General features: G+C 48.2%; 1 protein-coding gene across 2 annotated transcripts in view; it reads right to left on the bottom strand.

The window, feature by feature from the left end:
- Positions 1-27246, bottom strand: part of TRIM36 (tripartite motif containing 36) — a 340171-nt gene that overhangs the window by 5642 nt on the left and 307283 nt on the right. For both annotated transcript variants that reach the window (XM_069226502.1, XM_069226504.1), the window contains exon 9: positions 26694-26991. In XM_069226502.1, coding sequence (XP_069082603.1) covers positions 26694-26991 — 298 coding nt within the window. The remainder of the gene's footprint in view (positions 1-26693; positions 26992-27246) is intronic.

The raw sequence follows: 27246 nt of genomic DNA, 5'->3' as shown, positions 1-27246 counted from the left end.
AAGCTGTCAACTGTCGCCGCTCAATGACCATGCAAGAAGGCATAGAGTTGGCAGGGTGGAGGGTCCCTACCCTGCTGCTGTGACCGGAGATCCTCCCGAAGGGGCAGCTTGATCGATGCTCATGCTCAGAATCTAGGGATACCAGACTCTTCGTGCCCAGGCTGAAGACACCAGGATGACTTGGGCCCGGTCGTTCCTGATCTTCTTGAGAACTCTGGGCAGGAGTGGTATGGTTGGAAACCCATATAAGAAGTCTGAGCTCCACTATAGACTAAAAGCATCTCCGAGCGAAAGCTGGCCTCCAGTGCAAAACTGCTGACACTGCACGTTCTTGGCAGAGGCGAATAGATCCAATTATGGCTCTCCCCACTGCTGAAAGCTACCTTGTGCCACCTCCAGGTGGAGACACCACTTGTGATCCGCCAAGCATCGAAGGCTGAGTTTGTCAGCTCTGGCACTCCGAGAACCTGACAAATGTTGAACCACCAGGTTCTGTCCTGCTGTTCCAGCCATGCCCAGAGGTGCAGAGTCTCCTGACATAGGGCCCTCGACCCCACCCAGCCTAGTTTGTTGCAGTACCACGTGGCGCTGGTGTTGTACGTGAACACCTGCACTAGCCTCCCCTTGATGGAAGGTAGAAAGGCTTTCAATGCCAGTAAGATCGTACGGAGCTTCAGCATGTTGATGTGGAGCACAGATTCCCCCAGGGACCAGAGTCCTCTGATCTCCACCTTTCCCAGGTGGCAGCCCCATCTCAGGAGTGATGCATTTGTCACCACTGTGAGATCTGGTTAGGGAAGGGAGAGGGGTGTGTCTCTGACCCAACTGCGGTTCCTTAGCCCCCATTACAGGTGTTTTGCAGTTCCCTCCAAGATTGCAGGTCCCTTCAAGATTTTAAACATATCGGAGAGATTCCCCTGATGCTGTGCCCACTGGAACTTAAGGTCCCACTGCTGAGCCTTCATATGTCAACTGGCATGCGTCACTAGCAGGATGGAGGAGGCCATGAGGCCCAGCGCCCTCGGTCAGTCTCACCGAAAACCAGGATAGAGGCTTGGACTCTGGGTATCATAGCCTGGATATCCATGACTCGCTGTGCAGGAGGATAAGCCTGAAACTGCACAATGTCCATGTTAGACATTGCAGCTTTTTGGCGTATCTCCCCGTTCTTTTGCCTTCTGATTTCCTGGTTTTGGACTCTGTTTTTGCTGGTTTATTGTCTCTGCACACTTAACCACTGCTAATCAGTTCTAAAGTGCAGGTGGTCCCCATCTACATTGTACTGGGATTGGTTTATCCATAATTGGCATATTTGATTTACTGGTAAGTCCCTGGTAGAGTGCACCAGAGGTACCAAGGGCCTGTAAATCAAATGCGACGAGTGGACCTGCAGCACTGGTTTTGCCACCCACAGTAGTAGCCCTGTAAACATGGCTCAGACCTCCCACTGCAGTGCATGTGAGCGCAGATTTTAACAGATTTTAACTCCCAATTCGTCTTGGCAAGTGTACCCACTTGCCAGGCCTAAACCTTCCCTTTTACTAAATGTAAGACACCCCTAAGGTAGGCCCTAGGTAGCCCCATGGGCAGGGTGCAGTGTATGTTTAAGGTCGGACATATACTAGTGTGTTTTATATGTCCTAACAGTGAAATACTGCCAAATTCGGTTTTCACTGTGTAAGGCCTATCCCTTTCATAGGTTAACATGGGGGCTGCCTTTAAATATCCTTAAAGCGCAGATTCCCTTTGAGAGCAGATACAAATGTGGAGTTAAGGGTCTCTGAATTCACAATTTAAAAATACATCTTTTAGTGAAGTTGGTTTTTAAATTGTCTGTTTGAAAATGCCACTTTTAGAAAGTAGGCATTTTCTTGCTTATACCATTCTGTGGCTCTGCCTGTTTGTGGATTGTCTGTCTGGGTCAGTTTGACAGTTGGGCTGTTTTGCACTTATCAGTGACACAAAAGGGGGCTGGGGTGTAGCCTGCATATCCTGATAAGCCATCTGAGCTAGAGAGGAGGAAGGAGTGGTCATTCACACCTGAAAGGATTGTGCCTGCCCTCACACAATGCAGTCTCTGACCCCCTGGTGCGCGTCTGGGGCCTGGCCTGGACAAGGAACGATCTTGAAAACATTTGAGACTTTACTTTGAAGTTTGCCAACTTCAAAGGCAGATCTGGGTATAAGAAGAAGACCCCAAACCCCAGACTTTTAGAATCTGGAATCAAGAGGAACCTCTGCAAGCAGAAACGCTGAAGGAGGAGTACTGTCCATATGCTGTGCTGCTTTGCTGGACTAGCCTGCAGTTACTGCTTCTGCCTGAAAAGAGTGCAAAGGGTGAATTTTGCTGTGTGTCCTGCTAGAGAAAATTCTCCAAGAGCTTGGAGTCGAGCTTGCCTCCTGTTGGAAGTCTCAGGGACACCAAAGACTTCAGTTTCCTCAACCTGCAGCACTGGGAACTGTGTGTTTTATGCTGTTCCAGAGAAGAAACCACCACGACACCGCCAACACCGCCGCTGGCCTAAACCATGATCTGCCAAAGTCACACGGAGCCGCATTGCCCCACATCGCACCGCGCCCCTGGTCTCCCCAACGCTGACTTCACCGAGCCGCTGCTCGCACCGCGACCTGTGGGCCCCGCACTCCGGCATCTCCTGCTCACACCGCAGCCTGGGCATCCCCGACGACGAGGCTCCTGATGACACCGGTGCTGCTGCCTGCACCGTGGCCTGTGGACACTGCTCGTGAGGTTCACGAAGCACCGTCCGGTCCTGCACCGCTGGCTTGGGCCTACCGACGACAGTGCTTCAGCAACGCCGCTGCCTGCACAGTGACCTGTGGACACCACACGTCGCACCGCCCCGCTTCACACTGCAGCCCTTCTCTCACCAACGCCGCTGGATGTGCACTGTGGGCACCGCACGTTGCTGAGTCCCTCTTTGCACCGCAGCCCCGACGCCATTTACGGCGGTGCACCTGACTTCATCAGCCTGGAGTTTGATTTGCAATGCGTGTGACCTAAAGGGCCCGACGACTCCTGCACCGACTCCAGAACTGACACCGCGACGCCGCTCTCCAGAGCTCACCGCAAGGATCACGAAGCCCGGCAAATCCAAGGTATTGTTTGCAGGTCTTCCCAACACCGTAGCTGGCCCGCAATGCCGCAGCCGGCCTGAACTGTGGGTTTTGCTGATCACAACGCCGTGATAGACCCAGGTGGAGCTATCGACTTCAAGGAACTGCATTTGTGAGTAAATCTTGCAAAATTCATATTTTTATTACTGTATGTTGGATTTTTAGTGTATTTGGTCTTGTTTTATATAGATAAATATTGGCTATTTTTCTAAAACTGGTGTGGTGTTCTTTTGTAGTGTTTTCACTTATTACTGTGTGTTATTTGCAAATGCTTTACACATTGCTTCTGAGATAAGCCTGACTGCTCGTGCCAAGGGGGTGAGCAGAGGTTATCTGAGAGGGTATCTCCCTTATTCTGACTAGAGTGAGGGTCCCTACTTGGACAGGGTACAAACCGACTGACAACTAGAGACCCCATTTCTAACAGTCCAGATGAAAGGGAACATCTGAGAGGGAGTCAAGTATGACTTTGGCATGTTAATAGTGAATCGAGATAGGGGAAGACTGACACCCCTGATCTGTGCAGTTGAGCTGCATCCACCGCCATCACCTTGATGAATACCTGAGGGGTGATCGTAAGGCTGAAGGGGAGCACAGTAAGTTAAAAGTGCTCTTGTCCTACCGTGAACTGCAAATAACGCCTGTGGGCAGGTGGGACGGGGATGTGAAAATAGCAATCCTGCAACTCCAACTCTATCATCCAGTCTTCAGGGTCCAGGGCAGGAAAGACCTGAGCCAATGTCTGAGCTTGAATTTCCTCTTTCTGAGGAAGACGCTGAGGGTTCGGAGGTCTAGGATAGGGCGAAGACCCTTGTCTTTTTTTGGGGACAAGAAAGCAGCAGGAGTAGCAACCACAGCCTACTTCAGGCCCTGGAACCCTCTCTATGGCTCCCTTGACCAATAGAGTCTTGACTTTCTTGTGGAGCAAGGTCAGACGATCTTCTGTCAGCAGGCCATGAGATGGAGGTATGGTGAGAGAGGTAGATTTGAAGGGGAGGGAGTAGCCCCTCCAAAAGATCTGTAAGACCTACCTGTCTGGTGCTATGGACTGCCAGTGGTGGAGATGATGGCGGAGTCTGCCACCAACTGGACGCACATGATCTTCAAGGCCAAGGCTAGGAGTGTTCAGAGGCTGCAGCTGCCGAGGGGTGGTGGTGAGATTAGCAGACCTCTGGCTACGCTACCCACAGAGTCAGGAAAAACGACCCCCTCACCCATGCAGAGGCTAGGAAACTTGCATGGGCTTGTGGCAGAGATGGTTGGACCCCCCCCCCCGGATCTGTAGCCTCAAAAGGAGCAAATTGCATTCTGGGGTTGACGTGGGGCAGCTGAGAGGTCCAAGGACTTGGCTGTAGCTCGCAAGTCCTTAAAGCGCTCCAGCATCGAGTCTGCCTTGTTTTCAAAGCGACGGCTGTCATCAAAGGGCATGTCCATGAGGGTAGCCTGGACACCCCCCCGAGAAGCCAGATGTTCTCAGCCAAGCATGGTGTCTTACTGCCAACATCATGGAAACCGCTCTACCCAGTGAGTCGATTGTGCCTAAACCACAGCGAATAGTGAGCTTGGCTGCTTGGGAGAGAATGGCCAAGGCCTCCTCCGGGACCTGTGGCAGCACCTGCACAACTGTATCCCACAGGGTGTGGGAACAGCGGTCCAATAAGCATGCGCTATTCACTGAAGGCAATGCAAGGCTGGTGGAAGAAAACATGTCCTTTCCTAAGCTGTACAGCCTCTTGGATTCCCTGTTCATTGGTAAGGCAGGAAACATGCCATGGGAAGTGAGAAGCCTTGACTGCCAAGCTTTTAGGGTGGGGTGTTGGATGAGGAAATTTGGGTCCTTGGGGAGGGGGTGGTGGGAAGGGAATTTGATAGCGGGCAACTGTGCTGTTCATAGGAGGCCTTGGTGCTGGGCTTGGACCAGGTTCCCAGTAGGGCATCTGTAAGTGCTTCATTGAAAGGGAGCAGGAGTTCAGAAGAGGAAGCTCCTGACTGTAGCACTTCCGTCAAGATGTTAGTCTTGACTGCCACCAAGGGCAACTCGAGATACCGGACCTCAGCAGCATTCTTCACCACCACAGCATATGTAGCTCCCTCCTCCGCAGTCACGGTAAGGGGAGAAAGCATGCCAGTATCTGGAGACATGTCCAGACCGCTGCCATCACCCAGTTCCTCAACCCAATCCATGTCCTGACCTTCAGACTGGTATTCTAAAGGGTCCAGTGACTTCTCCCTTTCTTCACCGAGGCCTACCCCTTCAGAATAGGACTGAGACACTGACCTAGGACACATGGGTTCTTGATGGTGCCAGAATCGGTGTCGGTCGACTCCGCTCCGGCTCTGCATCTCATTTGGGGATTCAAATGGGGCTGGCGCAGCTGGTGGGCAATGGAGGCACCTGGGGTATTGGTACCAGTGTGGGGGATTATGGGAGGCTGGCCTGGTTTGTAGTGGTTACCTTGGGTACTTACACCTTATACCAGGTCCAGTTTTCCCTAATTAGTGAAATGTAGTAGTGTTCTAGCAGCTTAGGCTGATAGAGGTAGCTATAGCAGAGCAGCTTAGGCCGAACTAGAAGACTTGCAAAGCTCATGCAATACCACTTATAGTTATCAATCAATCAATTTGTAAAGCGCACTACATACCTGTGAGGATTTAGGCGCGGGGGGGTGGGGGGAGCTACTGCCCCCAAGTCTTGAGGAGTTTTCTGAAGGAAAGAAGGTCCTGGGTCTGTCGTAGTTCCGGAGATGCCGGGTGGGGGTGTAGAAGCTGAGTCTGTTGTTCAGGTATGATGGTCCGGTGTTGTGGAGTGCCTTGTGTGCGCGGGTAAGGAGCTTGAAGGTGATCCTCTTGTTGATGGGGAGCCAGTGAAGGTCTCTTAGGTGGAGGGTGATGTGGCAGTGGCGAAGGATGTTGAGGATGAGTCGGGCGGAGGCATTTTGGATGTGTTGGAGGAGTTTGGATGAGATACCGGTGTAGAGGGCGTTGTCGTAGTCGAGTCTGCTGCTGCAGAGGGCCTGGGTTACTGTTTTTCTTGTTTCTGTAGGGATCCATTTGTAAACTCTGCGAAGCATGCGGAGGGTGTTGTAGCAGGAGGAGGAGAGGGCGCTGACCTGCTTTGACATGGAGAGTGAGGAGTCGAGGGTGAAGCCGAGGTTTCGTGTGCTGTCGGTGGGTGTCGGTGGGGGACCCAGCGTGGACGGCCACCATGAGTTGTCCCAGGCGGAGGGGGTGCGCCCAAGGATAAGGACCTCTGTTTTGTCCGAGTTCAGTTTTAGCCGGCTGTCTCTCATCCAGTCGGCGATGGCTTTTAGTCCTTTGTGGAGGTTGGTTTTGGCGGTGTGCGGTCCTTGGTGAGGGAGAGGATGAGTTGGGTGTCGTCGGCGTAGGAGATGATGTTGAGGTTGTGCTGGCGGGCCACTTGTGCGAGGGTGGCCATGTAGATGTTGAACAGCGTCGGGCTGAGGGATGAGCCCTGGGGTACGCCGCAGATGATGTTACACAGTACACAGTACTTACCCACAAGTAAAGACAATAATAAAGGTATCTATTTGGGTGACAGTACCAAAAATATCTTAGAGACAATACTCCTTCTGGAGGTAAGTATTATACACAATATATACACTAGACACCAAAATTAGACAAGTAAATAGTCATAGAACAATGCAAACAATAGGAAATGCTATAGAATGCAATGGAAGAAAAGGGGTCTAGGGGCAACATAAACCATATACTAAGAAAGAGGAATGTGAATCACAAACTACCCCCTAGACAAGTGAGTGTGTGCAGAATCGCTGGGAGAGTAAGAATACAGTAAAGGTAAGTAAATTACCCCTCCCCAGAGCCCAGAAAAGCAGGAGTAAAGTACTGCAAGTTTCAGCAGCCAACCAAGCCTGCAAAGAACAACTGCTGGATAACTGGAACTGAAGACCTGCAAAGGAAGGGGACCAAGTCCAGAAGTCGAAAGAGGTTCCAGGAAGTACAGGAGCCCCTGCCAACCCAGAAGATGGTGCAAAAGAAGAGTCCACGGTTAGTTGAAGACTGAAGAATTGCAACCTAGGAAGATGCCAGCGGGTTCCAACGTAATGCAAAAGATGCCCTATGGCGTGAAGATCTTTTCAGATGAGATTTCGTGTTGGAAGTCGTCAACAACCCTTGGCTATGCCAAAAGTGCGTTTTGCAACAAAATGGCGCTGGATGTACCCAGGAGGGACCTGGGGGCCTCAACTCTGTGTGAGGAGGAAGAGGGAGCTCTCAGCTCTTTAGAGAGCCCTCAGGATACCAACCAGCACCCCCAGGAGTCGCGGGATCCGGGTTCAAAGGAGGTGGAAAATGCAGTTGATGCAGCACAACAAAAGAAGGCCCCACGCCGCCGGAGAACAACCCAGCGAGTTGTGCATCGCAGGATGGAGTGCTGGGGACCTGGGCCAGGCTGTGCACGAAGGAATTTTGCAAAAAGTACACAGAGGCCTCAGGAGGCGAAGAAGACGCAGTACACAGGGGTACCGTCGTTCTCGGGGAAGGCAAGGTCTTACCGCCTCAAAATTGTGTCAGCAGGACCTCAGGACAGTCTATGTTGATGATGTCCACCCTCTGTGTCCTTAGGAGCACGCTCGTTGCTGTGAGAGGAATCCCAGGGTACTGTTCGTAGTCTTGGAAGGTGCCTGCTTGGAGCAGGGGAGTGACTCCATCACTCCACAGGAGATTTCTTCGGTCCTTCTGGTGCAGGATGAAGACAGAGAGTCCCCAGAGCGTGCACACCATGGACACTGTTGCAGTTGCCGACTTGGAGCTGAGGTTGCTGAAGAAAAGTGTCTCCTGTAAACACTTTGTTGCAGTTACAGCATTTCTTGGAGCAGGTTGCGGTTGATCCAAGGTCAGAAGAGTCTGAAGTTGTTGCAGAGGATTCCTGAAGGAAACTTGCAAGCAGAATCTGAAGAGAACCCACAGGAAAGACCATAAATAGCTCTGAGAGGGGGATTGGCTACCTTATCAGCTAAGGACCTATCAGGAGGGGTCTCTGGCATAACCTGCTGGCACTCGCCACTCAGAGCCCTCCAGAGTGCCCCCACACCTTGCAAAGCAAGATGGCTGAAGTGTGGGACACACTGGAGGAGCTCTGGGCACCACCCCTGGGTGGTGATGGACAGGGGAGTGGTCACTCCCCTTTCCTTTGTTCAGTTTCCAGCCAGAGAAGGGGAGAAGGGGTCCCTGAACTGGTGTAGACTGGTTTATGCAAGGAGGGCACCATCTGTGCCTTTTTGAAAGCATTTCCAGAGGCGGAGGAGGCTGCCCTTCCCCAGCCTGTAACACCTATTTCCGAAGGGAGAGGGTGTAACACCCTGCTCTCAGAGGAAATGCTTTGTTCTGCCTTCCTGGGACTGGGCTTCCCAGACCCCAGGAGGGCAGAACCCTGTCTGTGAGGTGGCAGCAGCTGTAGCTGCAGTGCAAGCCTCAGAGAGCTGGTTTGGCAGTTCTGGGGGTCCGTGGTGGGGCCCCCAGGATGCATGGAATTGGCACCCCAATACCAGATTTGGAATGGAGGGACAATTCCATGCTCTTAGACATGTTACAGGGCCATATTTGGAATTACCATTGTGAAGCTACATATAGGTTTTGACCTATATGTAGTACACACGTGTAATGGCGTCCCCGCACTCACAAAGTCTGGGGAAATGGCCCTGATCCTTTGGGGGGCACCTTTGCTAGTGCAAAGATGCCCTCACACTTAGTAACTTTGCACCTAACCTTCAGCAAGTGAAGGTTAGACGTATAGGTGACTTATAAGTTACGTAAGTGCAGTGAAAATGGCTGTGAAATAGTGTGTGCACTATTTCACGCAGGCTGCAATGGCAGTCCTGTGTAAGGGTTTGTCTGAGCTCCCTATGGGTGGCAAAAGAAATGCTGCAGCCCATAGGGATCTTGTGGAACCTCGATGCCCTGGGTACCTAGGTACCACGTACTAGGAACTTATAAGGGGGGGGTCCAATATGCCAATTGAAATTGGTAAATGAAGTCACTGGCCTACAGTGACAAAACTAAAAGCAGAGAGAGCATAAGCACTGAGGTTCTGGTCTGCAGAGCCTCAGTGACACAGTTAGTCACTACACAGGCATACACATTAGGCCACAAACTATGAGCACTGGGGTCCTGGCTAGGAGGGTCCCAGTGAGACAGGCAAAAGCGTACTGACATATAGGTTTTTATTTATGAGCACTGGGGTCCTGGCTAGCAGGCTCCCAGTGACACAGTAAAAACACAATGACACAACCTCACAAACAGGCAAAAAGTGGATGTAACCATGCTAGAAAGAGGCTACTTTCCTACAGAGATGGGTGCATTGGCACAGCCAGCACCAATCGAGATCCTTGATCGAATGCATGGAGCCCCATCGGAGCTAAGGATGAAGCCACCAATGCAGAACCAGATAGTCTCCTCTGACCCCGCAGGGCCAGAAAGCACACTGGAGTGGTTGGCCCACTCAAACTTAAGGCACATGGCCTCATAAGTCCTATTTTATTTGAGCAGGGGTCGCTCCAGCTCCTGGAAAAGCTCAAAGGCATGAAGTCAACAAAGTCCTTGTGTTTCTTGTGCCTCTTACCTGAGTGTCCAGAGGACTTAGAGTGGGCTGAAAGAGACTTGGGGCTCCTAGAGCAGTCCCAGGACCGTCTCCTCGACCGGTACTGAGACCTCAGAGGAGTCCCGGGACCGAGACCTCAGAGGAGTCCCGGGACCGAGACCTCAGAGGAGTCCCGGGACCGAGACCTCAGAGGAGTCGCGGGACCCTGACCTCCCTCAGAGGAGTCGCGGGACCCTGACCTCCCTCAGAGGAGTCGCGGGACCCTGACCTCCCTCAGAGGAGTCGCGGGACCCTGACCTCCCTCAGAGGAGTCGCGGGACCGAGACCTCCCTCAGAGGAGTCGCGGGACCGAGACCTCCCTCAGAGGAGTCGCGGGACCGAGACCTCCCTCAGAGGAGTCGCGGGACCGAGACCTCCCTCAGAGGAGTCGCGGGACCGAGACCTCCCTCAGAGGAGTCGCGGGACCGAGACCTCCCTCAGAGGAGTCGCGGGACCGAGACCTCCCTCAGAGGAGTCGTGGGACCGAGACCTACCTCAGAGGATTCGCAGACCGAGACCTCAGAGGAGTCGCGGGACTGAGACCTCCGAGGGACTGCTCCTTCAAAGCCTTCAATGCTATAGCCCGGCAATCTGAGCACAACTTGGGGGTCGTGGCCGTGCTCCAGACACCACCGACACACGAGGTGTGGGTCCATAACCGACACAGCACGGTGAAAGGCACCACACAGTTGAAAACCTGTCTTCCTTAAAGACATTCCCTTGACACACTGGTGACAGAGGGTAGTTCTCTCCGGATCTGCGGTGTCTAGCGCGGAAAGAAAAGAACGGACATAAGCGCGTTGAGGTGGTGCCTATACAGGGAGTGCAGAATTATTAGGCAAATGAGTATTTTGACCACATCATCCTCTTTATGCATGTTGTCTTACTCCAAGCTGTATAGGCTCGAAAGCCTACTACCAATTAAGCATATTAGGTGATGTGCATCTCTGTAATGAGAAGGGGTGTGGTCTAATGACATCAACACCCTATATCAGGTGTGCATAATTATTAGGCAACTTCCTTTCCTTTGGCAAAATGGGTCAAAAGAAGGACTTGACAGGCTCAGAAAAGTCAAAAATAGTGAGATATCTTGCAGAGGGATGCAGCACTCTTAAAATTGCAAAGCTTCTGAAGCGTGATCATCGAACAATCAAGCGTTTCATTCAAAATAGTCAACAGGGTCGCAAGAAGCGTGTGGAAAAACCAAGGCGCAAAATAACTGCCCATGAACTGAGAAAAGTCAAGCGTGCAGCTGCCACGATGCCACTTGCCACCAGTTTGGCCATATTTCAGAGCTGCAACATCACTGGAGTGCCCAAAAGCACAAGGTGTGCAATACTCAGAGACATGGCCAAGGTAAGAAAGGCTGAAAGACGACCACCACTGAACAAGACACACAAGCTGAAACGTCAAGACTGGGCCAAGAAATATCTCAAGACTTATTTTTTCAAGGTTTTATGGACTGATGAAATGAGAGTGAGTCTTGATGGGCCAGATGGATGGGCCCGTGGCTGGATTGATAAAGGGCAGAGAGCTCCAGTCCGACTCAGACGCCAGCAAGGTGGAGGTGGAGTACTGGTTTGGGCTGGTATCATCAAAGATGAGCTTGTGGGGCCTTTTCGGGTTGAGGATGGAGTCAAGCTCAACTCCCAGTCCTACTGCCAGTTCCTGGAAGACACCTTCTTCAAGCAGTGGTACAGGAAGAAGTCTGCATCCTTCAAGAAAAACATGATTTTCATGCAGGACAATGCTCCATCACACGCGTCCAAGTACTCCACAGCGTGGCTGGCAAGAAAGGGTATAAAAGAAGGAAATCTAATGACATGGCCTCCTTGTTCACCTGATCTGAACCCCATTGAGAACCTGTGGTCCATCATCAAATGTGAGATTTACAAGGAGGGAAAACAGTACACCTCTCTGAACAGTGTCTGGGAGGCTGAGGTTGCTGCTGCATGCAATGTTGATGGTGAACAGATCAAAACACTGACAGAATCCATGGATGGCAGGCTTTTGAGTGTCCTTGCAAAGAAAGGTGGCTATATTGGTCACTGATTTGTTTTTGTTTTGTTTTTGAATGTCAGAAATGTATATTTGTGAATGTTGAGATGTTGTATTGGTTTCACTGGTAATAATAAATAATTGAAATGGGTATATATTTTTTTTTGTTGAGTTACCTAATAATTATGCACAGTAATAGTCACCTGCACACACAGATATCCCCCTAACATAGCTAAAACTAAAAACAAACTAAAAACTACTTCCAAAAATATTCAGCTTTGATATTAATGAGTTTTTTGGGTTCATTGAGAACATGGTTGTTGTTCAATAATAAAATTAATCCTCAAAAATACAACTTGCCTAATAATTCTGCACTCCCTGTATAGATGATGCAGATGTCACATCTGGCACAGACGATGCAGCACGGAGCCGATCAACACCACCTAGCCGCGCACAGGGGTACTGCTCAAGCAAATCTTCCAGATTCAGTCTAATGCCAGGGGAAATTCAAAGGTAAGGAATCTGTGGCTAGAAGTCATTACCAGATATTGGCATTATATCCCCCAGCTGCTTCGATTTAAAGTTTCCAATAATTGTTGTTTATCAAAAAGTCTGAAGGCTCTGTAATCTCTTAAGATTCACAAGCACAATGTTTACCATAATATATTAGGGCTCATTTAATATCAACAGTATGAAGGGCCCGTTCTGCAACTGAGTCAGGTTGAGGAAAGAAACTGGGAGTCCTATAGACTGATTTCGTTGGAATAGAAAGAACACCTTATGAAGAAATGCAGGGTTTGTGCAAAAGAAGACCCTATCCCTATGAACCTGAAAACAGGATTCTTCCCATTTTAAAGCATGGAGCTCACTAACATGACTGAATGAGGTGATAGCCACAAGAAAGACCACCTTCCAAGAGAGGGATTGAAGGGAGCATTAATGGAGGGGCTCACATGAAGGACCCACGAGTCTTATAAGGATGATATTGAAATTGCACTGTGGTCTGGGGGGATCCTTGGAGGAGTGACCCTCTTGAGGCCCTCCATAAAATCTTTAGTAATTGGAATCCAAAAGAGGGAAACGTGTTGCCTATTCTGAAGATAAGCAGACACAGAAGCAAAGTAAGGCCAGATGGTGGTGAGGCTAGTCCAAGGTTTGTAGGTGTAGTAGGTTGAAGACAATGTGCTGGATGCTAGCTGCTAAAGGTACAATGTGTTTTGAGAGGCAGCAACAGACAGACCTTTTCCATTTGGCAGTGTAACAGGCACGAGTAGTAGCCCTGCATGCCTCCTTGAATATATTTAGGAGGTACGCTGAGGTAACTGAACTCTAAAACTTCAGGAACCAGATCGCAAGGTTAAGACGTCTGGGGTCTGTGTGTCTGATTTCTCCATGGTTCTGTGTGAGAAAGTCCAGCCTGTTGGGAAGCATCTAATGCAGAACCACTGAGAGTTTGATGATATTTGGGAGCCACTAGGATGAGGGTGAGAGATTTTCCAAAGCCTCAGAATTACAGATGGTAGGAGGGGGAGAAGCAGAAAAGCATAGGCAAATATCCCTGACTGCATTGCCCAGAGACTGTTGGTGTGTTAATATGGAGGCGAAGTTTGGGCATTTTGTGTTTTCTGCCGTGGTGAAGATGTCCACGTCAGGAAACCCCCCATTGCTGGGAGTATGGGTGGAGAACTTGTGAGCCAAGTTCCCACTCATGGACTTGTTGCTGCATCCGGCTGAGGTCAGGAAAGGCGCTGTCCACTCCTGGAAGCTACTCTGCTAGCTGATGGATGCTGTCGTGGACAGCCCACATCCAGATGGCTTGGGAAAGCTGAGAAAGCTGGGGAGAGCAAGTGCCCCCCTGATCTGTAGGTAATAAATGGCTGTCACGGAACCTGTCTGGGTGAGGACTATCTTGCCCACAATGTTGGGAAGAGAGGCTTTCAGCACTAGATGAACAGCTAACAGCTCCAGATAGTTAATGTGGAGACCCTGGTGACTAGGATTCCACTGGTCTTGAACATTCAGGTTCTGTAGCTGTGCACCACAGCCTTTGATATATGCCTTTTGTAACGGTAATCTCAGGAACTGGGCAGAGAAAAGGCCACCCTTGCAACAGACTGCTGGACTTCCACCACTGCAGAAACTGATGGGTGCAGTGGCTGATCAACTGTAGATCTTCTCAATGACCTTTTGCCTGAGACCATTGATGCATTAGGCATTTCTGTAGTGGGTGCATGTATAATTTGGCAAGGCGAACTATACCAATGCAGGTGGCCATCAAGCCTGGGGAAGTAGTATTGTAGCCACCTTGGTGAACTGACGAATAAAGGTGTTTGGAGGATACCTATGGCGTTCTCAGTCTCTGGGTCCATCTTCCAGCATCTCATTAACCTGGGGCCCAAATAGGTACCCCCCATCACAGGGCAGGATGCAAAGATACTTTTGGACATCCGGTTTGAAGCCAGAGACACAGAGCCAAGCGTGTCTGCATAGGAGCATGCTGGAATTGATGCCACAAGCAGCAGTGTCAGCAATATCAAAGGCACATCTGAAGGTAGTGTTCAAAATTAGCTTGCCTCCTTCTTAAACTAGCTCATGCCCTCTTTTGGGGAACTCCTCTGGGAGATGTTGGAGAAGCTCCTCCATCTCGTCCCAGTGAGCCTGGTCATACCTGGAACGGAGAGCAATGGAGTTGGCGATGCACCAGTGGTTGGCTGAATGCACTGCGATGCGCTTACCAGCTGCGTCAATGTACTTGCGTTCCTTGCCAGGTGGGGTCGTGTCATCGGTACCCTATGCACTGGCTCATTTGCGAGCCGTATCCACCACTAAGGAGTTGGGAGGGAGCTGAACCCGGATGTAGAGCAGGTCTGAAGAGGAGGCCTCACATTTTTTTGTCTACCCTAGGGGTTACTGCACAGATTTAACCGGCTTGTTAAAAATGTCCATGAGAGGTTCTGCATGGAACATTGTGAGGAGGACACAGCTTCCAGCAGAAAGTCCGCTTCCATGGCATCCCTGTGTATGTCAACCTTATGGAATGAGGCAGCCCTACCCAGGATCTCATGGTAGGAGGTAGTGTTGTCTGATGGTGAGGGATAGACGGGGTAAACATTGAATTCCATGTCCCTTAACAGGTCCATCTCATAGAATTCCCAAGCATCTACCTGTGGGGCGATGATATAAAGATCGCCTGTCTGTTAATTCCCAAAATCAGAGTGTGGTGACCCTTTTGATGTGTAAAGAAGGGGGTTAGCGGGGAGAGAAGGTGGGGAGGGTGAAGTTTGCAGCTGGAGAGAAGGTAGGGACAAGTCGCTGAGGCTGTGGAAGAGAGCTGGTATACTTGTTGTGTCGCTTCCTCTGCTTGGGTGATGGTGGGCGTTCTAGAGCCTCCTCGAAGCTGAGCTGTCACATGGATGTTTGCATGAAGGGTGCCAGTGGCTGGGCAAGGATCAGTCCCATGTGAGGGTGGATCACTGATGGGCATCAAGTTGGTCCTGCAGCTTCTGGAGGCAGGTTCCACGGGCCAACAGAAGATGTCTGTGTCGGTGCTGGTGCATGTTTCAGTGGCAAGCGGGCTTTCAACATCAAAGGCTTCGGCTACGAATGGCATTTTAGTGTAGAGGTGGAGGCAGTTGGCACCTAGTGCATCAGCTTCAGGATTTTCTTTGGCTCCAGGCAGTGGCTGGGCATGGGGTCAGAAGTGGAAGTTCAGAGCAGCCACAGCCTTAAGGCAGTGACGGCCCGGAAGCCTGTCTCTGAGCCTTGAACGTGGCTCTCTGGTTCTTGAGGGAGAAGGAGGGCCCTTGCTCAGATTGTGAGGTAGCGTCAAGGGGATAGGAAGGGAGGAACTGTATGCATGACGTGCTGAGTGCGTGGGAGGCCTTCAATCTCCAAGCAGGAACTTGCTTTGGGGGAGAAAGCCACCTTCTCGGCTGCTGACGACTCCAGCGAATGTTCCCCCTCGGCACTCTTAATGCCGAAGAGGTCGGGGTGTTGTCTCCACCATTAAATTGCATTTTCAAGCGATGAGCCAGACTGTCTTCTTTGCCTAGAAGAAGGAGCAGGTGCCGCAGAGGCCTTGTCGTGCTCGGGCAAGAGAAAGTTTGCAGACTTTATGTAGATCGGTCCAGGGGTATTTCTCATGACACCGAGGACAGTATTGGAAAGGAGTCCGTTACACACAGACAAGGCATGGCAATGATGGAGAGAAATGGACAGGTGAGGCCTTGAACGGCAAGACCCCTCTGGCGTTGAAAGTCTGCCCAATGCCCAGTCGATCAAAGCTGCGTGCATTGAGACAATGTGAGAAAGGGAAGCCAAATAGGAAAACAATACCAACGGATGTGAGAGGAACCGAAGAGAACACCATGACAGCATTGATCTGGCACTCGGTTACACACAACCAAACCAGGCTGCAGTAAGAAAACAATCTAACAATGGAGCCAATTACCATATGCATTACCAGCAAGAGGTGGAGTCACACTAACTCATGACTAGAGAAGAATTCTTCAAAGAAAAACAGTTTGCACAAATCCGCCCCCAACACTAGATGGCAGGAGTATGGAAAGCATGTGTATACAGCCACAAGTCTTAAACATTTTTTGCAGAGGAGAAAGAAAATCTTTTGCTAAGGACTCTGACTTTGGTAGGAGGGAAGATACCACCTAAAATATTCCCTAAAGGTTGCGTTATTGGTGATGCCCCTGGTTTTCAAGATGAATCCGATGTGTAGGGGAAGCCAATGCAGTTCCTTGAGCACTGCAGCAGATTGTAATATGCCTTTCAGGGGTGCTAGAGTGGTATCTGGAATACCTTTGACCTGAGTATTGTCTCTATTTAGATGGGACAGGACCAGGATTTGCAATGTTGTTCTGAGTCAGGAACATAGAATGTGGGGTCTGAGTTAAGATTATATTTAGCATAGTTTGAAGCTATATTGGCTCATGTCAGACAGCCAAGTTTAAATCTGTGATTTTAGGAGCTGCAGGTGAACAAGAGGAAGCCAATCTTCTTCAATCCTAGCTTAGGGTAGGTGCCTGATCTCTATGTCTAGATTAGCGGAGGGTGATTTTGATACATTGCTAGAGGAGGTTTTGAGGTAGAGTGTCACTGATATATTAATGTACCTCGATTATGTTCTCGGTGAATGTGGATCTATGATCCCCATTCATACATTCATAGACTGAAAGTAATTGGGATGATGGTTGTGGTGTAGGCCTTCCTTTGTCGTCCAGCCATGCCATATTTGGTATGGTTTGTTACAAGTTTCTTAAGAATCTCAAGATGGATCTTTTACTCTAACATAGTTTTCCTATCAAATACAGTTAACGATTTGGTTAAATCACACTAATGTCTGGAATGGGAGGGCTGATATTGTGACTTTTTCAGGACCCTGTCAAGTTCAAAGCCAGCAGGGCAGGTTGGCTGTCTCAGTATGGATGGGTAACCACCTAATAGTCTGCTCAGGTATGAGAACACAATGTCAACATCATGGAGCTTGAGACAGACTATTTTGCAGTGAAGAGCTTTGGTGGTGGTTTTGCACCTTCCTCGCAATAAACAACAAGTGAGCTCTCTGGTACACCAACCACCTCTATTAGATGGGAACACAGGTCCTAGTCCAGTTTGCAAAGAACTGCTCACTTTTCTGCCTCAATCACCAAATTTCCAAGCTGAGTCTTCAATGTATAGTGAAAGGAATTCCAAATATATAATGGTCTATATTGATAGTTACTTGTGTAGACAGTCTAAGCCTTGATGACCCAGAAGGGCACTTACAAGGTGTAATCATTTGCCTGCTTGGCGAACACTCAATCACCCAGGTTAACAGCTGGAGGACAGACTAGGAAGTACAAGTGCGAGAAGGGATACTCTAGGTATGAAGCATGGTGAAGTTATATATGTTTTCCTTTTCAATAATAATTTCCATGCCAATATTACAGGTGAAGAGGCAGAAGATAAGGAAAGGAAAATGTTACTTACCAGTAGACACCTGTTTGTGGCATGTAGTGCTGTAGATTCACATGCTCTGCATAAGCTCGCCATCTAGTGTTGGGCTCGGAGTGGTGCAACTTGTTTTTCTTTGAAGAATCTTTTCCGGTCACCGATCGAGTGACTCCTCCCCTCAGTAATAGTACACATGGGCATTGAGTCCTTTGTTAGATTGTTTTTAATGTGTAAAGCAGTGTGAAAAGAGTAAGAGAAAAAGATGTCCATGCAATGTAATTACATATGTGCAATATTTTCATGTAACATTAATTGCAACAACTGCAGGCATCTGGGGAGGAGGGAAGGCCCATGTAAAACTACAGCACTACATGCCATGAACAGATGTCTACAGGTAACATTTTCCGTTCGATAGCATGTGTAGCTGTAAATATACATGCTCTGCATAGACTGTAAAGCAGTCCCTCGATAAAGCGGTGGCTAGCGTGTTGAAGTTGCAATTGTTTGAAAAAGTGTTTTAAGTACTATTTGGCCAACATTAGCTTGTTGGTGTGTGAATACGTCTATACAATAGTGCTTGGTAAATGTATGTGGTGAAGACCATTTAGCTGCTTTACAAATATCTGCTATAGGTATGTCTCCTATGAATGCCATTGAAGCACCCTTCTTTCTAGTGGAGTGTGCTCTAGGGGTAACTGCTGTTTTGCTTTGGCTTAGCAAGTTTGAATATATTCAACTATCCACATAGCTATACCTGTTTTTGATATGGGTTTCTTTTGTGGGATATTGAAAAAGCCACAAAATGTTGTTTAGTTTTCCTGAACTGTTTTTAACATCAATGGTGTGTAGAGCCCTTCACGCCACTGAATCTGGTTGGGGAAATAAAACTGGTAGTTTAATTGTTTGGTTAATGTGGAATTGCGTAACAACCTTTGGGAGAAATTTAGGGTTAGTTCTGAGAACAACTTTATCTTTGGGAATTTGGAAGAATGGTACTTCCAATTTTAAAGCCTGGAGCTCACGGACACGTCTATGGGAAGTGATGGCCACAAGAAAGGCTACTTTCCATTATAGAAATTTTAAGGGGCATGCATGTAGTGGCTCAAAAGGGGGGCTATGAGCCTTGTGAGAACAATGTTAAGGTTACAGGAGGGTGCCTTCCAGAAATGTTTTTATAACTGTAACGCTAAATAAATAAGTGTGCTGTCTCATTTGAAGATATGCAGCTATAGCTGCTAAATGAAGTCTAATAGATGTGTGTGCTAAATTAGCTTTTTGTAAATGCAGTAGTTAACAAATAATGTCTTGAACCACTGGCTTGAGAGGATCAATGTTTTTTATTTGGCAATATCAGACAAAGAGTTTCCACTTTGCAGCGCAACATTGTCTTGTTGTAGGTCTACATGCCTCTTTAACAATATCCATACACTCTTAGGGTAATTGTAAGTATCCACATTCTATGACCTCAGGAGCCATATTGCTAGGTTGAGTGACTCGGGGTCTAGATGTCATATTTGCCCTTGATTTTGTGTTAGAAGGTCCAGCCTGTTGGGGAGCTTTTGAAGTGGAACTAGGTGAGAGTTCAAGACGTGTTGTAAATCTTGGCTGTCGCGCCCATGTGGGTACTACAAGTATCATGGTGAGTGATGACTGTTTGAGTTTCGAACTACAAACCGAATGAGTGGGGGAGGCGGAAAAGCGAAAGCAAATATCCCTGACCAGCTAATTCATACAGCATTGCCTTTGGACTGGGGGCACCTGGATGAAAAGTTTTGGCATTTTGCCTTTTGAACTGTGGCGAAGAGGTCTATTTGAGGTGTGCTATTTTTGGAAGTACTGATGAAGGACTTGAGGGTAGAATTCCGATTCGTGGACTTGCTGTTGCATCCTGCTCAGCAGGTCTGCAAACTGATTGTTCGTTCCTGGGAGATACTGCGCTACTATGTGAATGTGGTGATGAATTGCCCATTTCCATAGTTTGTGCCAAATGAGACAGCTGAGATTAACTTGTCCCCTCCTGTTTTTGAAGATAGTACGTGCAGTCATGTTGTCTGTCTGTACTAGCACTACTTTGTGTTGCAAGTGTGGAAGGAATGCTTTCTTTGCTAGGAAGACTGCTTGACGCTCTAAGTAGTTGATGTGTAAGGACTGGTGAGTAATATCTCAAAGATCTTGGACTGGGAGGTTGTGGAGATGAGCTCCCCAACCTGTGGGTGATGCATCTGTGTTGAGAATGATCTGTGGTACAGGGTCTAGGAAGGATCGCCCTTTCATAAGGTTTCTAGGGTTCCACCATTGCGAAGAGTGATGAGTCTGGTGGTCCAGCAACACTAGATCCTCCAACTGACCCTGTGCCTGAGACCAATGACGAAAGAGATATTGCTGAAGGAGACGCATGCAAAATCTGGCATGAGGTATGATGGCAATACAGAATGTCATCATGCCTAGGAGGCGCATAAATGTTTTCACTGTGTATGAATGGTTCTCTGTTAGTTGAGAGATTAAAGATTGAAAGGTTTGCACCCGTTCTGAGGTGGGAAACGCTAGGCCCAATTGTGTATTGAGAACTGCCCCTAGATAAGGTTGTATCTGGAGTGGTTGAAGATGTGATTTGAGGTAAGTGATTGTGAATCCTACAGTGTGTAGGAGATTGATTGTGAGCTGAGGGTGCTGATGACACTGTTTAAGCGTGCTGGCTTTGATATGCCAGTCGTCCAAGTAAAGGAAGACATGATGCGTTGTCTTCTGAGGTGTGCAGCAACCTCTGCAAGCTATTTAGTGAATACTGTGGGAGTGGTCGTGACCCCAAAAGTTAACACCTTGAACTGATAATGTTTTCCTGCAACTACGAATCTGAGGTATTTGCGGTGTGCTGGATGAACAGGAATCTGAAAATATGCGTCCTTTAGATTTAATGTGGTCATATAATCACCTTGTTGAAGGAGAATGACATCTTGAAGAGTAACCATATGGAAATGCTCTGAGAAAATGTATGTGTTTAAGGGTCAGAGCCAGAATTGGTCTGAGAGATCAGTCTTTTTTTGGACTAAGAAAGTACAGGGAGTATACTCCCATGCCTTGATGCTTTATTGCCCCTTTGAGGAGAAGAAACTGCACTTCCTCTTTGAGAAGTGTGAGATGTTCTTGTGATAGTGTGTGATTGCGAGGGGGAATGTTTGGAGGAGAGGAAATGAGCTCCAGACAGTAACCATTTTGGATAATAGAAAGAACCCATTAGTCGATGGCGGCGCCTGACCATTGTTGGTAAAAAAAAAAGTTGAATTCTTCCACCTACTGGAGTGCTGTGTGGCGGTGGAAGCTGGAGAGAGTAACTGTTTAGCAGAAGAGGTGGTGGGTTTAGAGGCTGATGGCTTGCCCCTGCCTTTGTTGTTGTGTCCTCTGTAGGATCTCTATAAAATCCTTGTGTGTAAGATTGAGAGGACATTTTGGCTTGTGTGGCAGATTGGTCCACAAAGGATGACCTAAACCCTTTTGCAAAACCTGGGAGTCAAAAAGTGCCGTGCCACACTGTGCTGTGGCTTGGAGGGCCCCTATTGCTTTAACGGGTTTGTTATTTATTTATACAACTTTTCTAAAGTTGTATCTACTTGTGGGCCAAAAAGGTGCTCCTTATCAAAGGGTATGTTTAAGTGTGCTGAATCTCTGGCTTAAACGCAGAACACTTCAGCCAAGCATGTCTAATAATGACACTGTATTAACGCTGCATGCAGCTGCATCAGCAGCATCTAAGACACACCTGATGAAATTGGTTTTGATGGTTTGCCCTTCTCCTACAATTTCAGTCCCCCCTTTTTTTATGCTTTTGAGGGAGATACTGAAGGAGCTCTTCAATGGCATCCCAGTGCACCCTGTCATAGTGTTCTAGTAGAGTCTGTGCGTTCGCAGTGCCCCAATGGTTGGCTGCTTGAACTGCCACCCTTTTATCTGCTGCATCTAATTTTTTTACTTGCTTTATCCGGATCAAGAGTGTCTCCTATAAATTGACTACTGGCTCTTTTGCCTGCTGCTGTTGATGCGACAATAGAATCTGGTGGAAATTGTGCCTGTATAAGCAGAGGATCTGTGGATGCAGCCCTACATTTTTCATCAACTCGGGGAGTGATAAAACATGCTTGAACTGGCTCCTTAAAGATCTCATCAGCATTCCAAACATTGGCAGGAATTTACTTTCTTTATGTGTTGCCGTGAGAGTGTCAAATGAAAAATCTTCTGCAATAGGATTTGTGTGCATTGTTACGTTATGAAAGGCAGCTGCCCTAGCTATGACTTGATGATATGAAGTGGAATCCTCAGGTGGTGATGGTCTAGCTGGGTAGAGATCTGGATCATTAGGTGTAAAAGGATCCGGATCTTATGTATCCCAAGGGACTGGGCCATCTAGGTTATCTCCTAAATCCTGTGTCTCATGTGGGGGTGAACTTTATGGTGTAAACCCTGTGTTTGGCGGAGGTGGTGGAGGTGGAGAGGATGGAGGAGAAGACTGAAGAAAAGATGGTCTTATTTGTTTGGTAGTTTTTTTTTGGAGGCAGAGAGGTATCAAGTGCCTCCTGGAAAGTCCATTTTCTTTTCATAGGGACAGGGTGTGATGCAAGAATGCGACCTGTTGCCTCTTGAATATTAAGTAGGCGTTGTCAAACGTCCATGGCTTCTAAAATTGGCTCCACTGGTGAAGGGCTGGTAAAAGACTGTACAGAGTCTACCGGAGTGGAAACAGTCTTTTTTTAAATCTTTTTGGCCGGTGCGGAGGTCTTGGCACTAAAGCAGTGGAGGGCAGTTTTTTGGTCGGTACCGAAGTGGGTGTGTGAGGGCCCGGACTTCTACTTGTGCCTCCCTGACCTGTGGTTGTCCCTTTGGAACAGTGTACCTTATTAATTTGCATCAGATAACTTGGCCTGGAGGGAGTCAAACTGGTGTGCTTCACACCAACCCACAAATTTATTCCAACGGGCATATGCAATTTTAGTCGCAAGCATCCTAGTTGCCAAGAGGGCATCAACCACCTCTGGGGGAAGGCTGACAGTGTTTAACTATTGCCGCTTAATCTCCATGAATGAATGTGAAGATTGTGAAGGCCCAAATGTAGCACCATGCCCTGTTACAAAAGCAGGTCCTTCTAGTGGAGCAGCCTGATCAGAAGACAAATGCTCAAGCCCAGGAGTTCTAGATACCATACTCTCTGTGCCCAATCCGGGGCCACCAGAATGACTAGAGTCCATTTGTTCCTGATCTTCTTCAGAACTTGGGTCAGGAGTGGTATCAAAAGGAAGACATATAGGAGTTCAGAGTTCCCGTGTTCCACTAGGCGTTGACGGCTGAGCTCATCTTCCCTGGTATTCAAAGAACTTGAATGGTGAATCACCACTAGTAAGATCCCTTGATGGACCAGCCATTTCCAGAGGCACAGTGTCTCAAGGCACAGAGTCCAGCACCGCACACCACCCTGCTTGTTGCAATACCATATAGTGATGGTGTTGTCCATACGAAGCTGCTTTGAAGAAAGACAGGAAAGCTTTCAATGCCAGCAGATGGTTCTCCACTCCAGGAGAATGATATGGAGCAAAGCTTCTGGCCAGGAACCAGAGGCCTGTGATCTCCACCCCTCCCAGATGGCCACACCAACCTAAAAGTGATGCATCAATCCACACCGTCAGCTCTGGGTTGGATAGGGTGAAGGGGTCTCTGCCACTGACCCAATCACGGTCCAGTAACCACCAATGCACATCTTTCGCAGTATCCTCTAAGGTCTGGATGTGTTCAGAAACGCCTTCTTGGTGATGAACCCACTGACTTCAGATTCCACTGTGGAAAGTCTGCATAGGTCACCTGCCGTACTTGACAAGCAGGATGCAGGAAGCAAGCCATCATCCCCAGTACCTCAGAGTGGACCTCATTGAAATCCAGGAAATAGGGGGAATAAGAACCATGACCAAAAGGGCTTGCACTTTGTGTTGTAAGACAGATAAGTGGTCCTCAGTCAGTCGCTCTAGGAACAGTGAAAGATGTGGCAGAGTGGAAGTGAAGGGCGAAGTGCATCCCTTCAAGACTATCCGCAGGGCCCATCTGTCCAATATCATGGTCTGCCCACCTAGCAAGAATAGTAAGATCCTGCCCCCAACCAGGGAGCAGTGCTCCACTAAGGGCATGCTAAAGAGGATTGGCAAGTGAGTTTACCGGGGTTGGGGTGGGTAGCAGTGGACTGACTGTCTCGCTGACCCTGACCGTGGGTGAAGCAGCCACAAAAATACATTACACCTTCCTGGGGCTGAACTGGCTAAAGGTCATGGGATACCTCAAACAAAGGTGGGAAAGGATGGTAGGGTTGATGTAACTAGCGAGGCAGAACAGATAAGCCTAGGGAGCATGCTTTGGTCCTGCCCTTCTTGAACCATACCTGAGCAAAATCTACAATGTCCCCAACAGGCGAAACCTGACAAATGGCGTGTCTATTTGGGACGACTGGACATCCCCCAAAAAACAGTTCACCGCAGCCGGGCATGCTAATGAAAGGTGATGCTGGTGCTAATGGTGCACAATGAATTGTGAACTTGGCCACATCACTGGGTGGCTAGGGTTAGAAGAGACCAACTGGGACACCTGGAAGGACTTTAGTCACCAAGCCCTTAAGAACATGGGAAATAGCATTCCGTGAGACAAAAGGCATTCACACATCTGAGGGCCAAGCTGGTGGAAGCAAATATCATCTTCCCTAAGGGCCCCACAGGTTTGCACATGCTGTAGGGGGGAGTAATCAGGAAGGTATTCGGGTTCACTGACCCATATTCTTGCACCACCAAGTTTTCAGGGAAGGGGGGCAGAGGCAAAAGTGTAGGGTCTCCCAGGGCCCGGTGGTGACCGTGCAATCTGGCGATTGCCTAGGGGGAGCCAAGAGCAAGGTTTTGACTTAAGCCCCAAATATATGCTATCTTTAAGTGCCTCATTGAAGGGCAGGAGGGACTTTGTAGATTTTTGCCCGAGCTGGAGAACTTCCATTAAGACTTTGGGTTTGACCTCTATGGTGGGAGGCAGGAGGTCAAATACTTCAGCTGCCCTATGCATGACCATTGCGTAAGAAGTGCTCTCCTCAGTGGCAGGACAGGGGAGTGAGAGGAGGCCCGTCTCAGGGAAAATATATAGGCTGCTGGCTTGTGAAAGCTCATCATACTAACTTTCCCCATGATTTGGCGGCCCTATTTCGTCAACTGCATTTCAGCTACTATCCGAATCTGACCCAAAACAGAAATACAACTTAAAGACCATTCTTGTGGGGGAGGTAGTGCTTTGATGGAACCAGAGCAGCAACTCTAAGTCAAAGAGCACAATGGGCACCCCGTCCTCCTGCATCGATGGAGTTGGCATTGGTGTCAACCTTCTGGGAACCAGCGTCAATCATGGCAGCAGAGGAGACCCACTGGAAGATGTGGAGGGTCCAACTGGGACCAAGGGCAAACCTGCCAGCGGTACCCTCAAATGGAGTGGCTCTCAGCTCCTTGGGGCCAAAAGTGTTGCCAAAGGGAGTTGTTAAGGATCAGAAAAGTTGAAGCTTGGTTAGCGGAACTCTTCTATCCACTTTGGTGTCCCAGATGGCCCTGGAAACCTGCGTTGTGCCGGGAAAAGTTGAAGGATAGGCTCCGACGTCAACTGACTTCAGGAGTGAGATCGAGAGGTATGAATACGCCCTTGAGCCTTCTCAGGAGTAGGAGAGTGGCACGAGTCCCATTTGCATTTCTTTTTGTTTTGTTTGACTTATCCAAAGACTTGGGAGTGTGATGACTACTGACCTCAGGAACCACTCCTACAACTTCTGGACCGGGAACGGGACCAGGCTTGACCCTTCTACTTGGACCAGTCCTGTCACAGAATCTTCGCTGCTGGCAACAGAGCGTTGTTGCGTGTTCTTCTAAGGGTTCAGGGATACGCGGTCACTGCAGGACTTAGAGTTGTGGCTCGACCCTAGGCACCACAGGCATACCTGATGAAGGTTTCAATACTGTCAACCTGAAGAGGAGACATTTGCCATAAACACTGAACATTTTGGTTGAAAAACTGGCTTAAAGATAGAAGAGGTAGCTCTGCATTGCGTCTGGTGTCATGAAAATAAACAAACTCATGTCAACCTGCAGGACTACCGGCTATATAACACCCACATGTAATTCTGTAAACCTAACGCTAGTAGTGCGGACCTGCACATCACCAACTACGGTGGGCAGAGGTACAGCTCAAACGTTTCCAGATCCAGTGTGAAGCCTGGGGAATATTCAAAAGGTGATGAATCTGCAGTTAGGAGTCTCTGCCGTAGGCATGAACAATTTACAGGCACCATGGGGCATATCTTAGGCATTTCAAGAGTCTAAATCAATTAGCAGAAGTTTTTGGCCTAGGTGCCAGCAAAAGCCTAGAGATCTAATAGGCGTTTTTGATCTGGTGGACGTATCCATCCTATTTTAGCAACTTACTTCTTTAAAAAAAACATTTTTAATCTGACAAGAGCTTGCAGAGTTGTAATGACTCCACTGGGACTACAGTAAGAAAAAGAGTAATGTCACAGAAAGAACACTGGCATCTCAAGATCTCTGGTACAATCAGAACTCTTGCACTGTGAAAGTGCTGGTATACTTAGAGAAGTACTGTCATCCGAAAGCTGGGCTAAACAAAACCAATAAATAAACTGGGTATGCATATACACACAAAGTGCAAATATTCAAAGAGCTGACAAACGGAGCCCTGGTATTTTCAGCATCAACGTGGCACAATCAGCGCATTGCAGGAATTCAAACCATCCCATAATATAAGTGCGTCTTATCAAAGCTCTGATATAATCACAACTCTACCATCATTTGTCATTTCACTGCGCTTAATTAAACAGTGGACTATTATTTTTTTTAACTTGACAAAGAGATTTCTTAAGTATCTTGTCACTCGGTTAAGTAGATATTTTAAAAACATCTACTCTCTTTTTTAGAGTAGATTTTAAGTTTACCTTGGACTGCTGATATCACGAGGATTATGAAGCCATTCTTGTAACTTAGTATCAGATGTAACTCCTACTTTTACCAAGTAAGAAGAGGAATCAACATGGAACGCCCAGAAATGTCTTCCTTTTGTAATTCCAGTATCTCCAATAAGGTAGTCAAGACACATATAACATCCAACTTGGATTCTTTCAGCCCCGAGTAAAAGTGGAAATCCAGCCACACTCTCCACAGTGTCTCTCCGTTTATTCAACATAAGGCGTTCTTTGTTGTACCCGCAATTGTCATCAAAAAGGAAACTAAATACTGAAACAGAGAAAGAAAACATTACCTCTTGAATAAGATTCAAAATGCACATACACATCAAATAATTGGTATTTGTGTAAGGCTACAAAACAATTACACTTGAATATAAATAATTACCCCAAGTTATATTAAAACGGAACCTCAGTAGCATAGAATCACTTTTGCTCACCTTCTGTTGTGGGCTGTTGAGATCCTTGTTGGATCAAGATCCTTGCCTGTAGTTTTAAATGCACAATCCCTATGTCTATGTTACAT

The sequence above is a fragment of the Pleurodeles waltl genome, chromosome 1_1 (assembly GCF_031143425.1).
Source record: "Pleurodeles waltl isolate 20211129_DDA chromosome 1_1, aPleWal1.hap1.20221129, whole genome shotgun sequence".
In the NCBI taxonomy this organism is placed as follows: domain Eukaryota; kingdom Metazoa; phylum Chordata; class Amphibia; order Caudata; family Salamandridae; genus Pleurodeles; species Pleurodeles waltl.
Note: the sequence above shows the minus strand (reverse complement) of the source record. Positions and strands in the feature narration are given on the sequence as shown.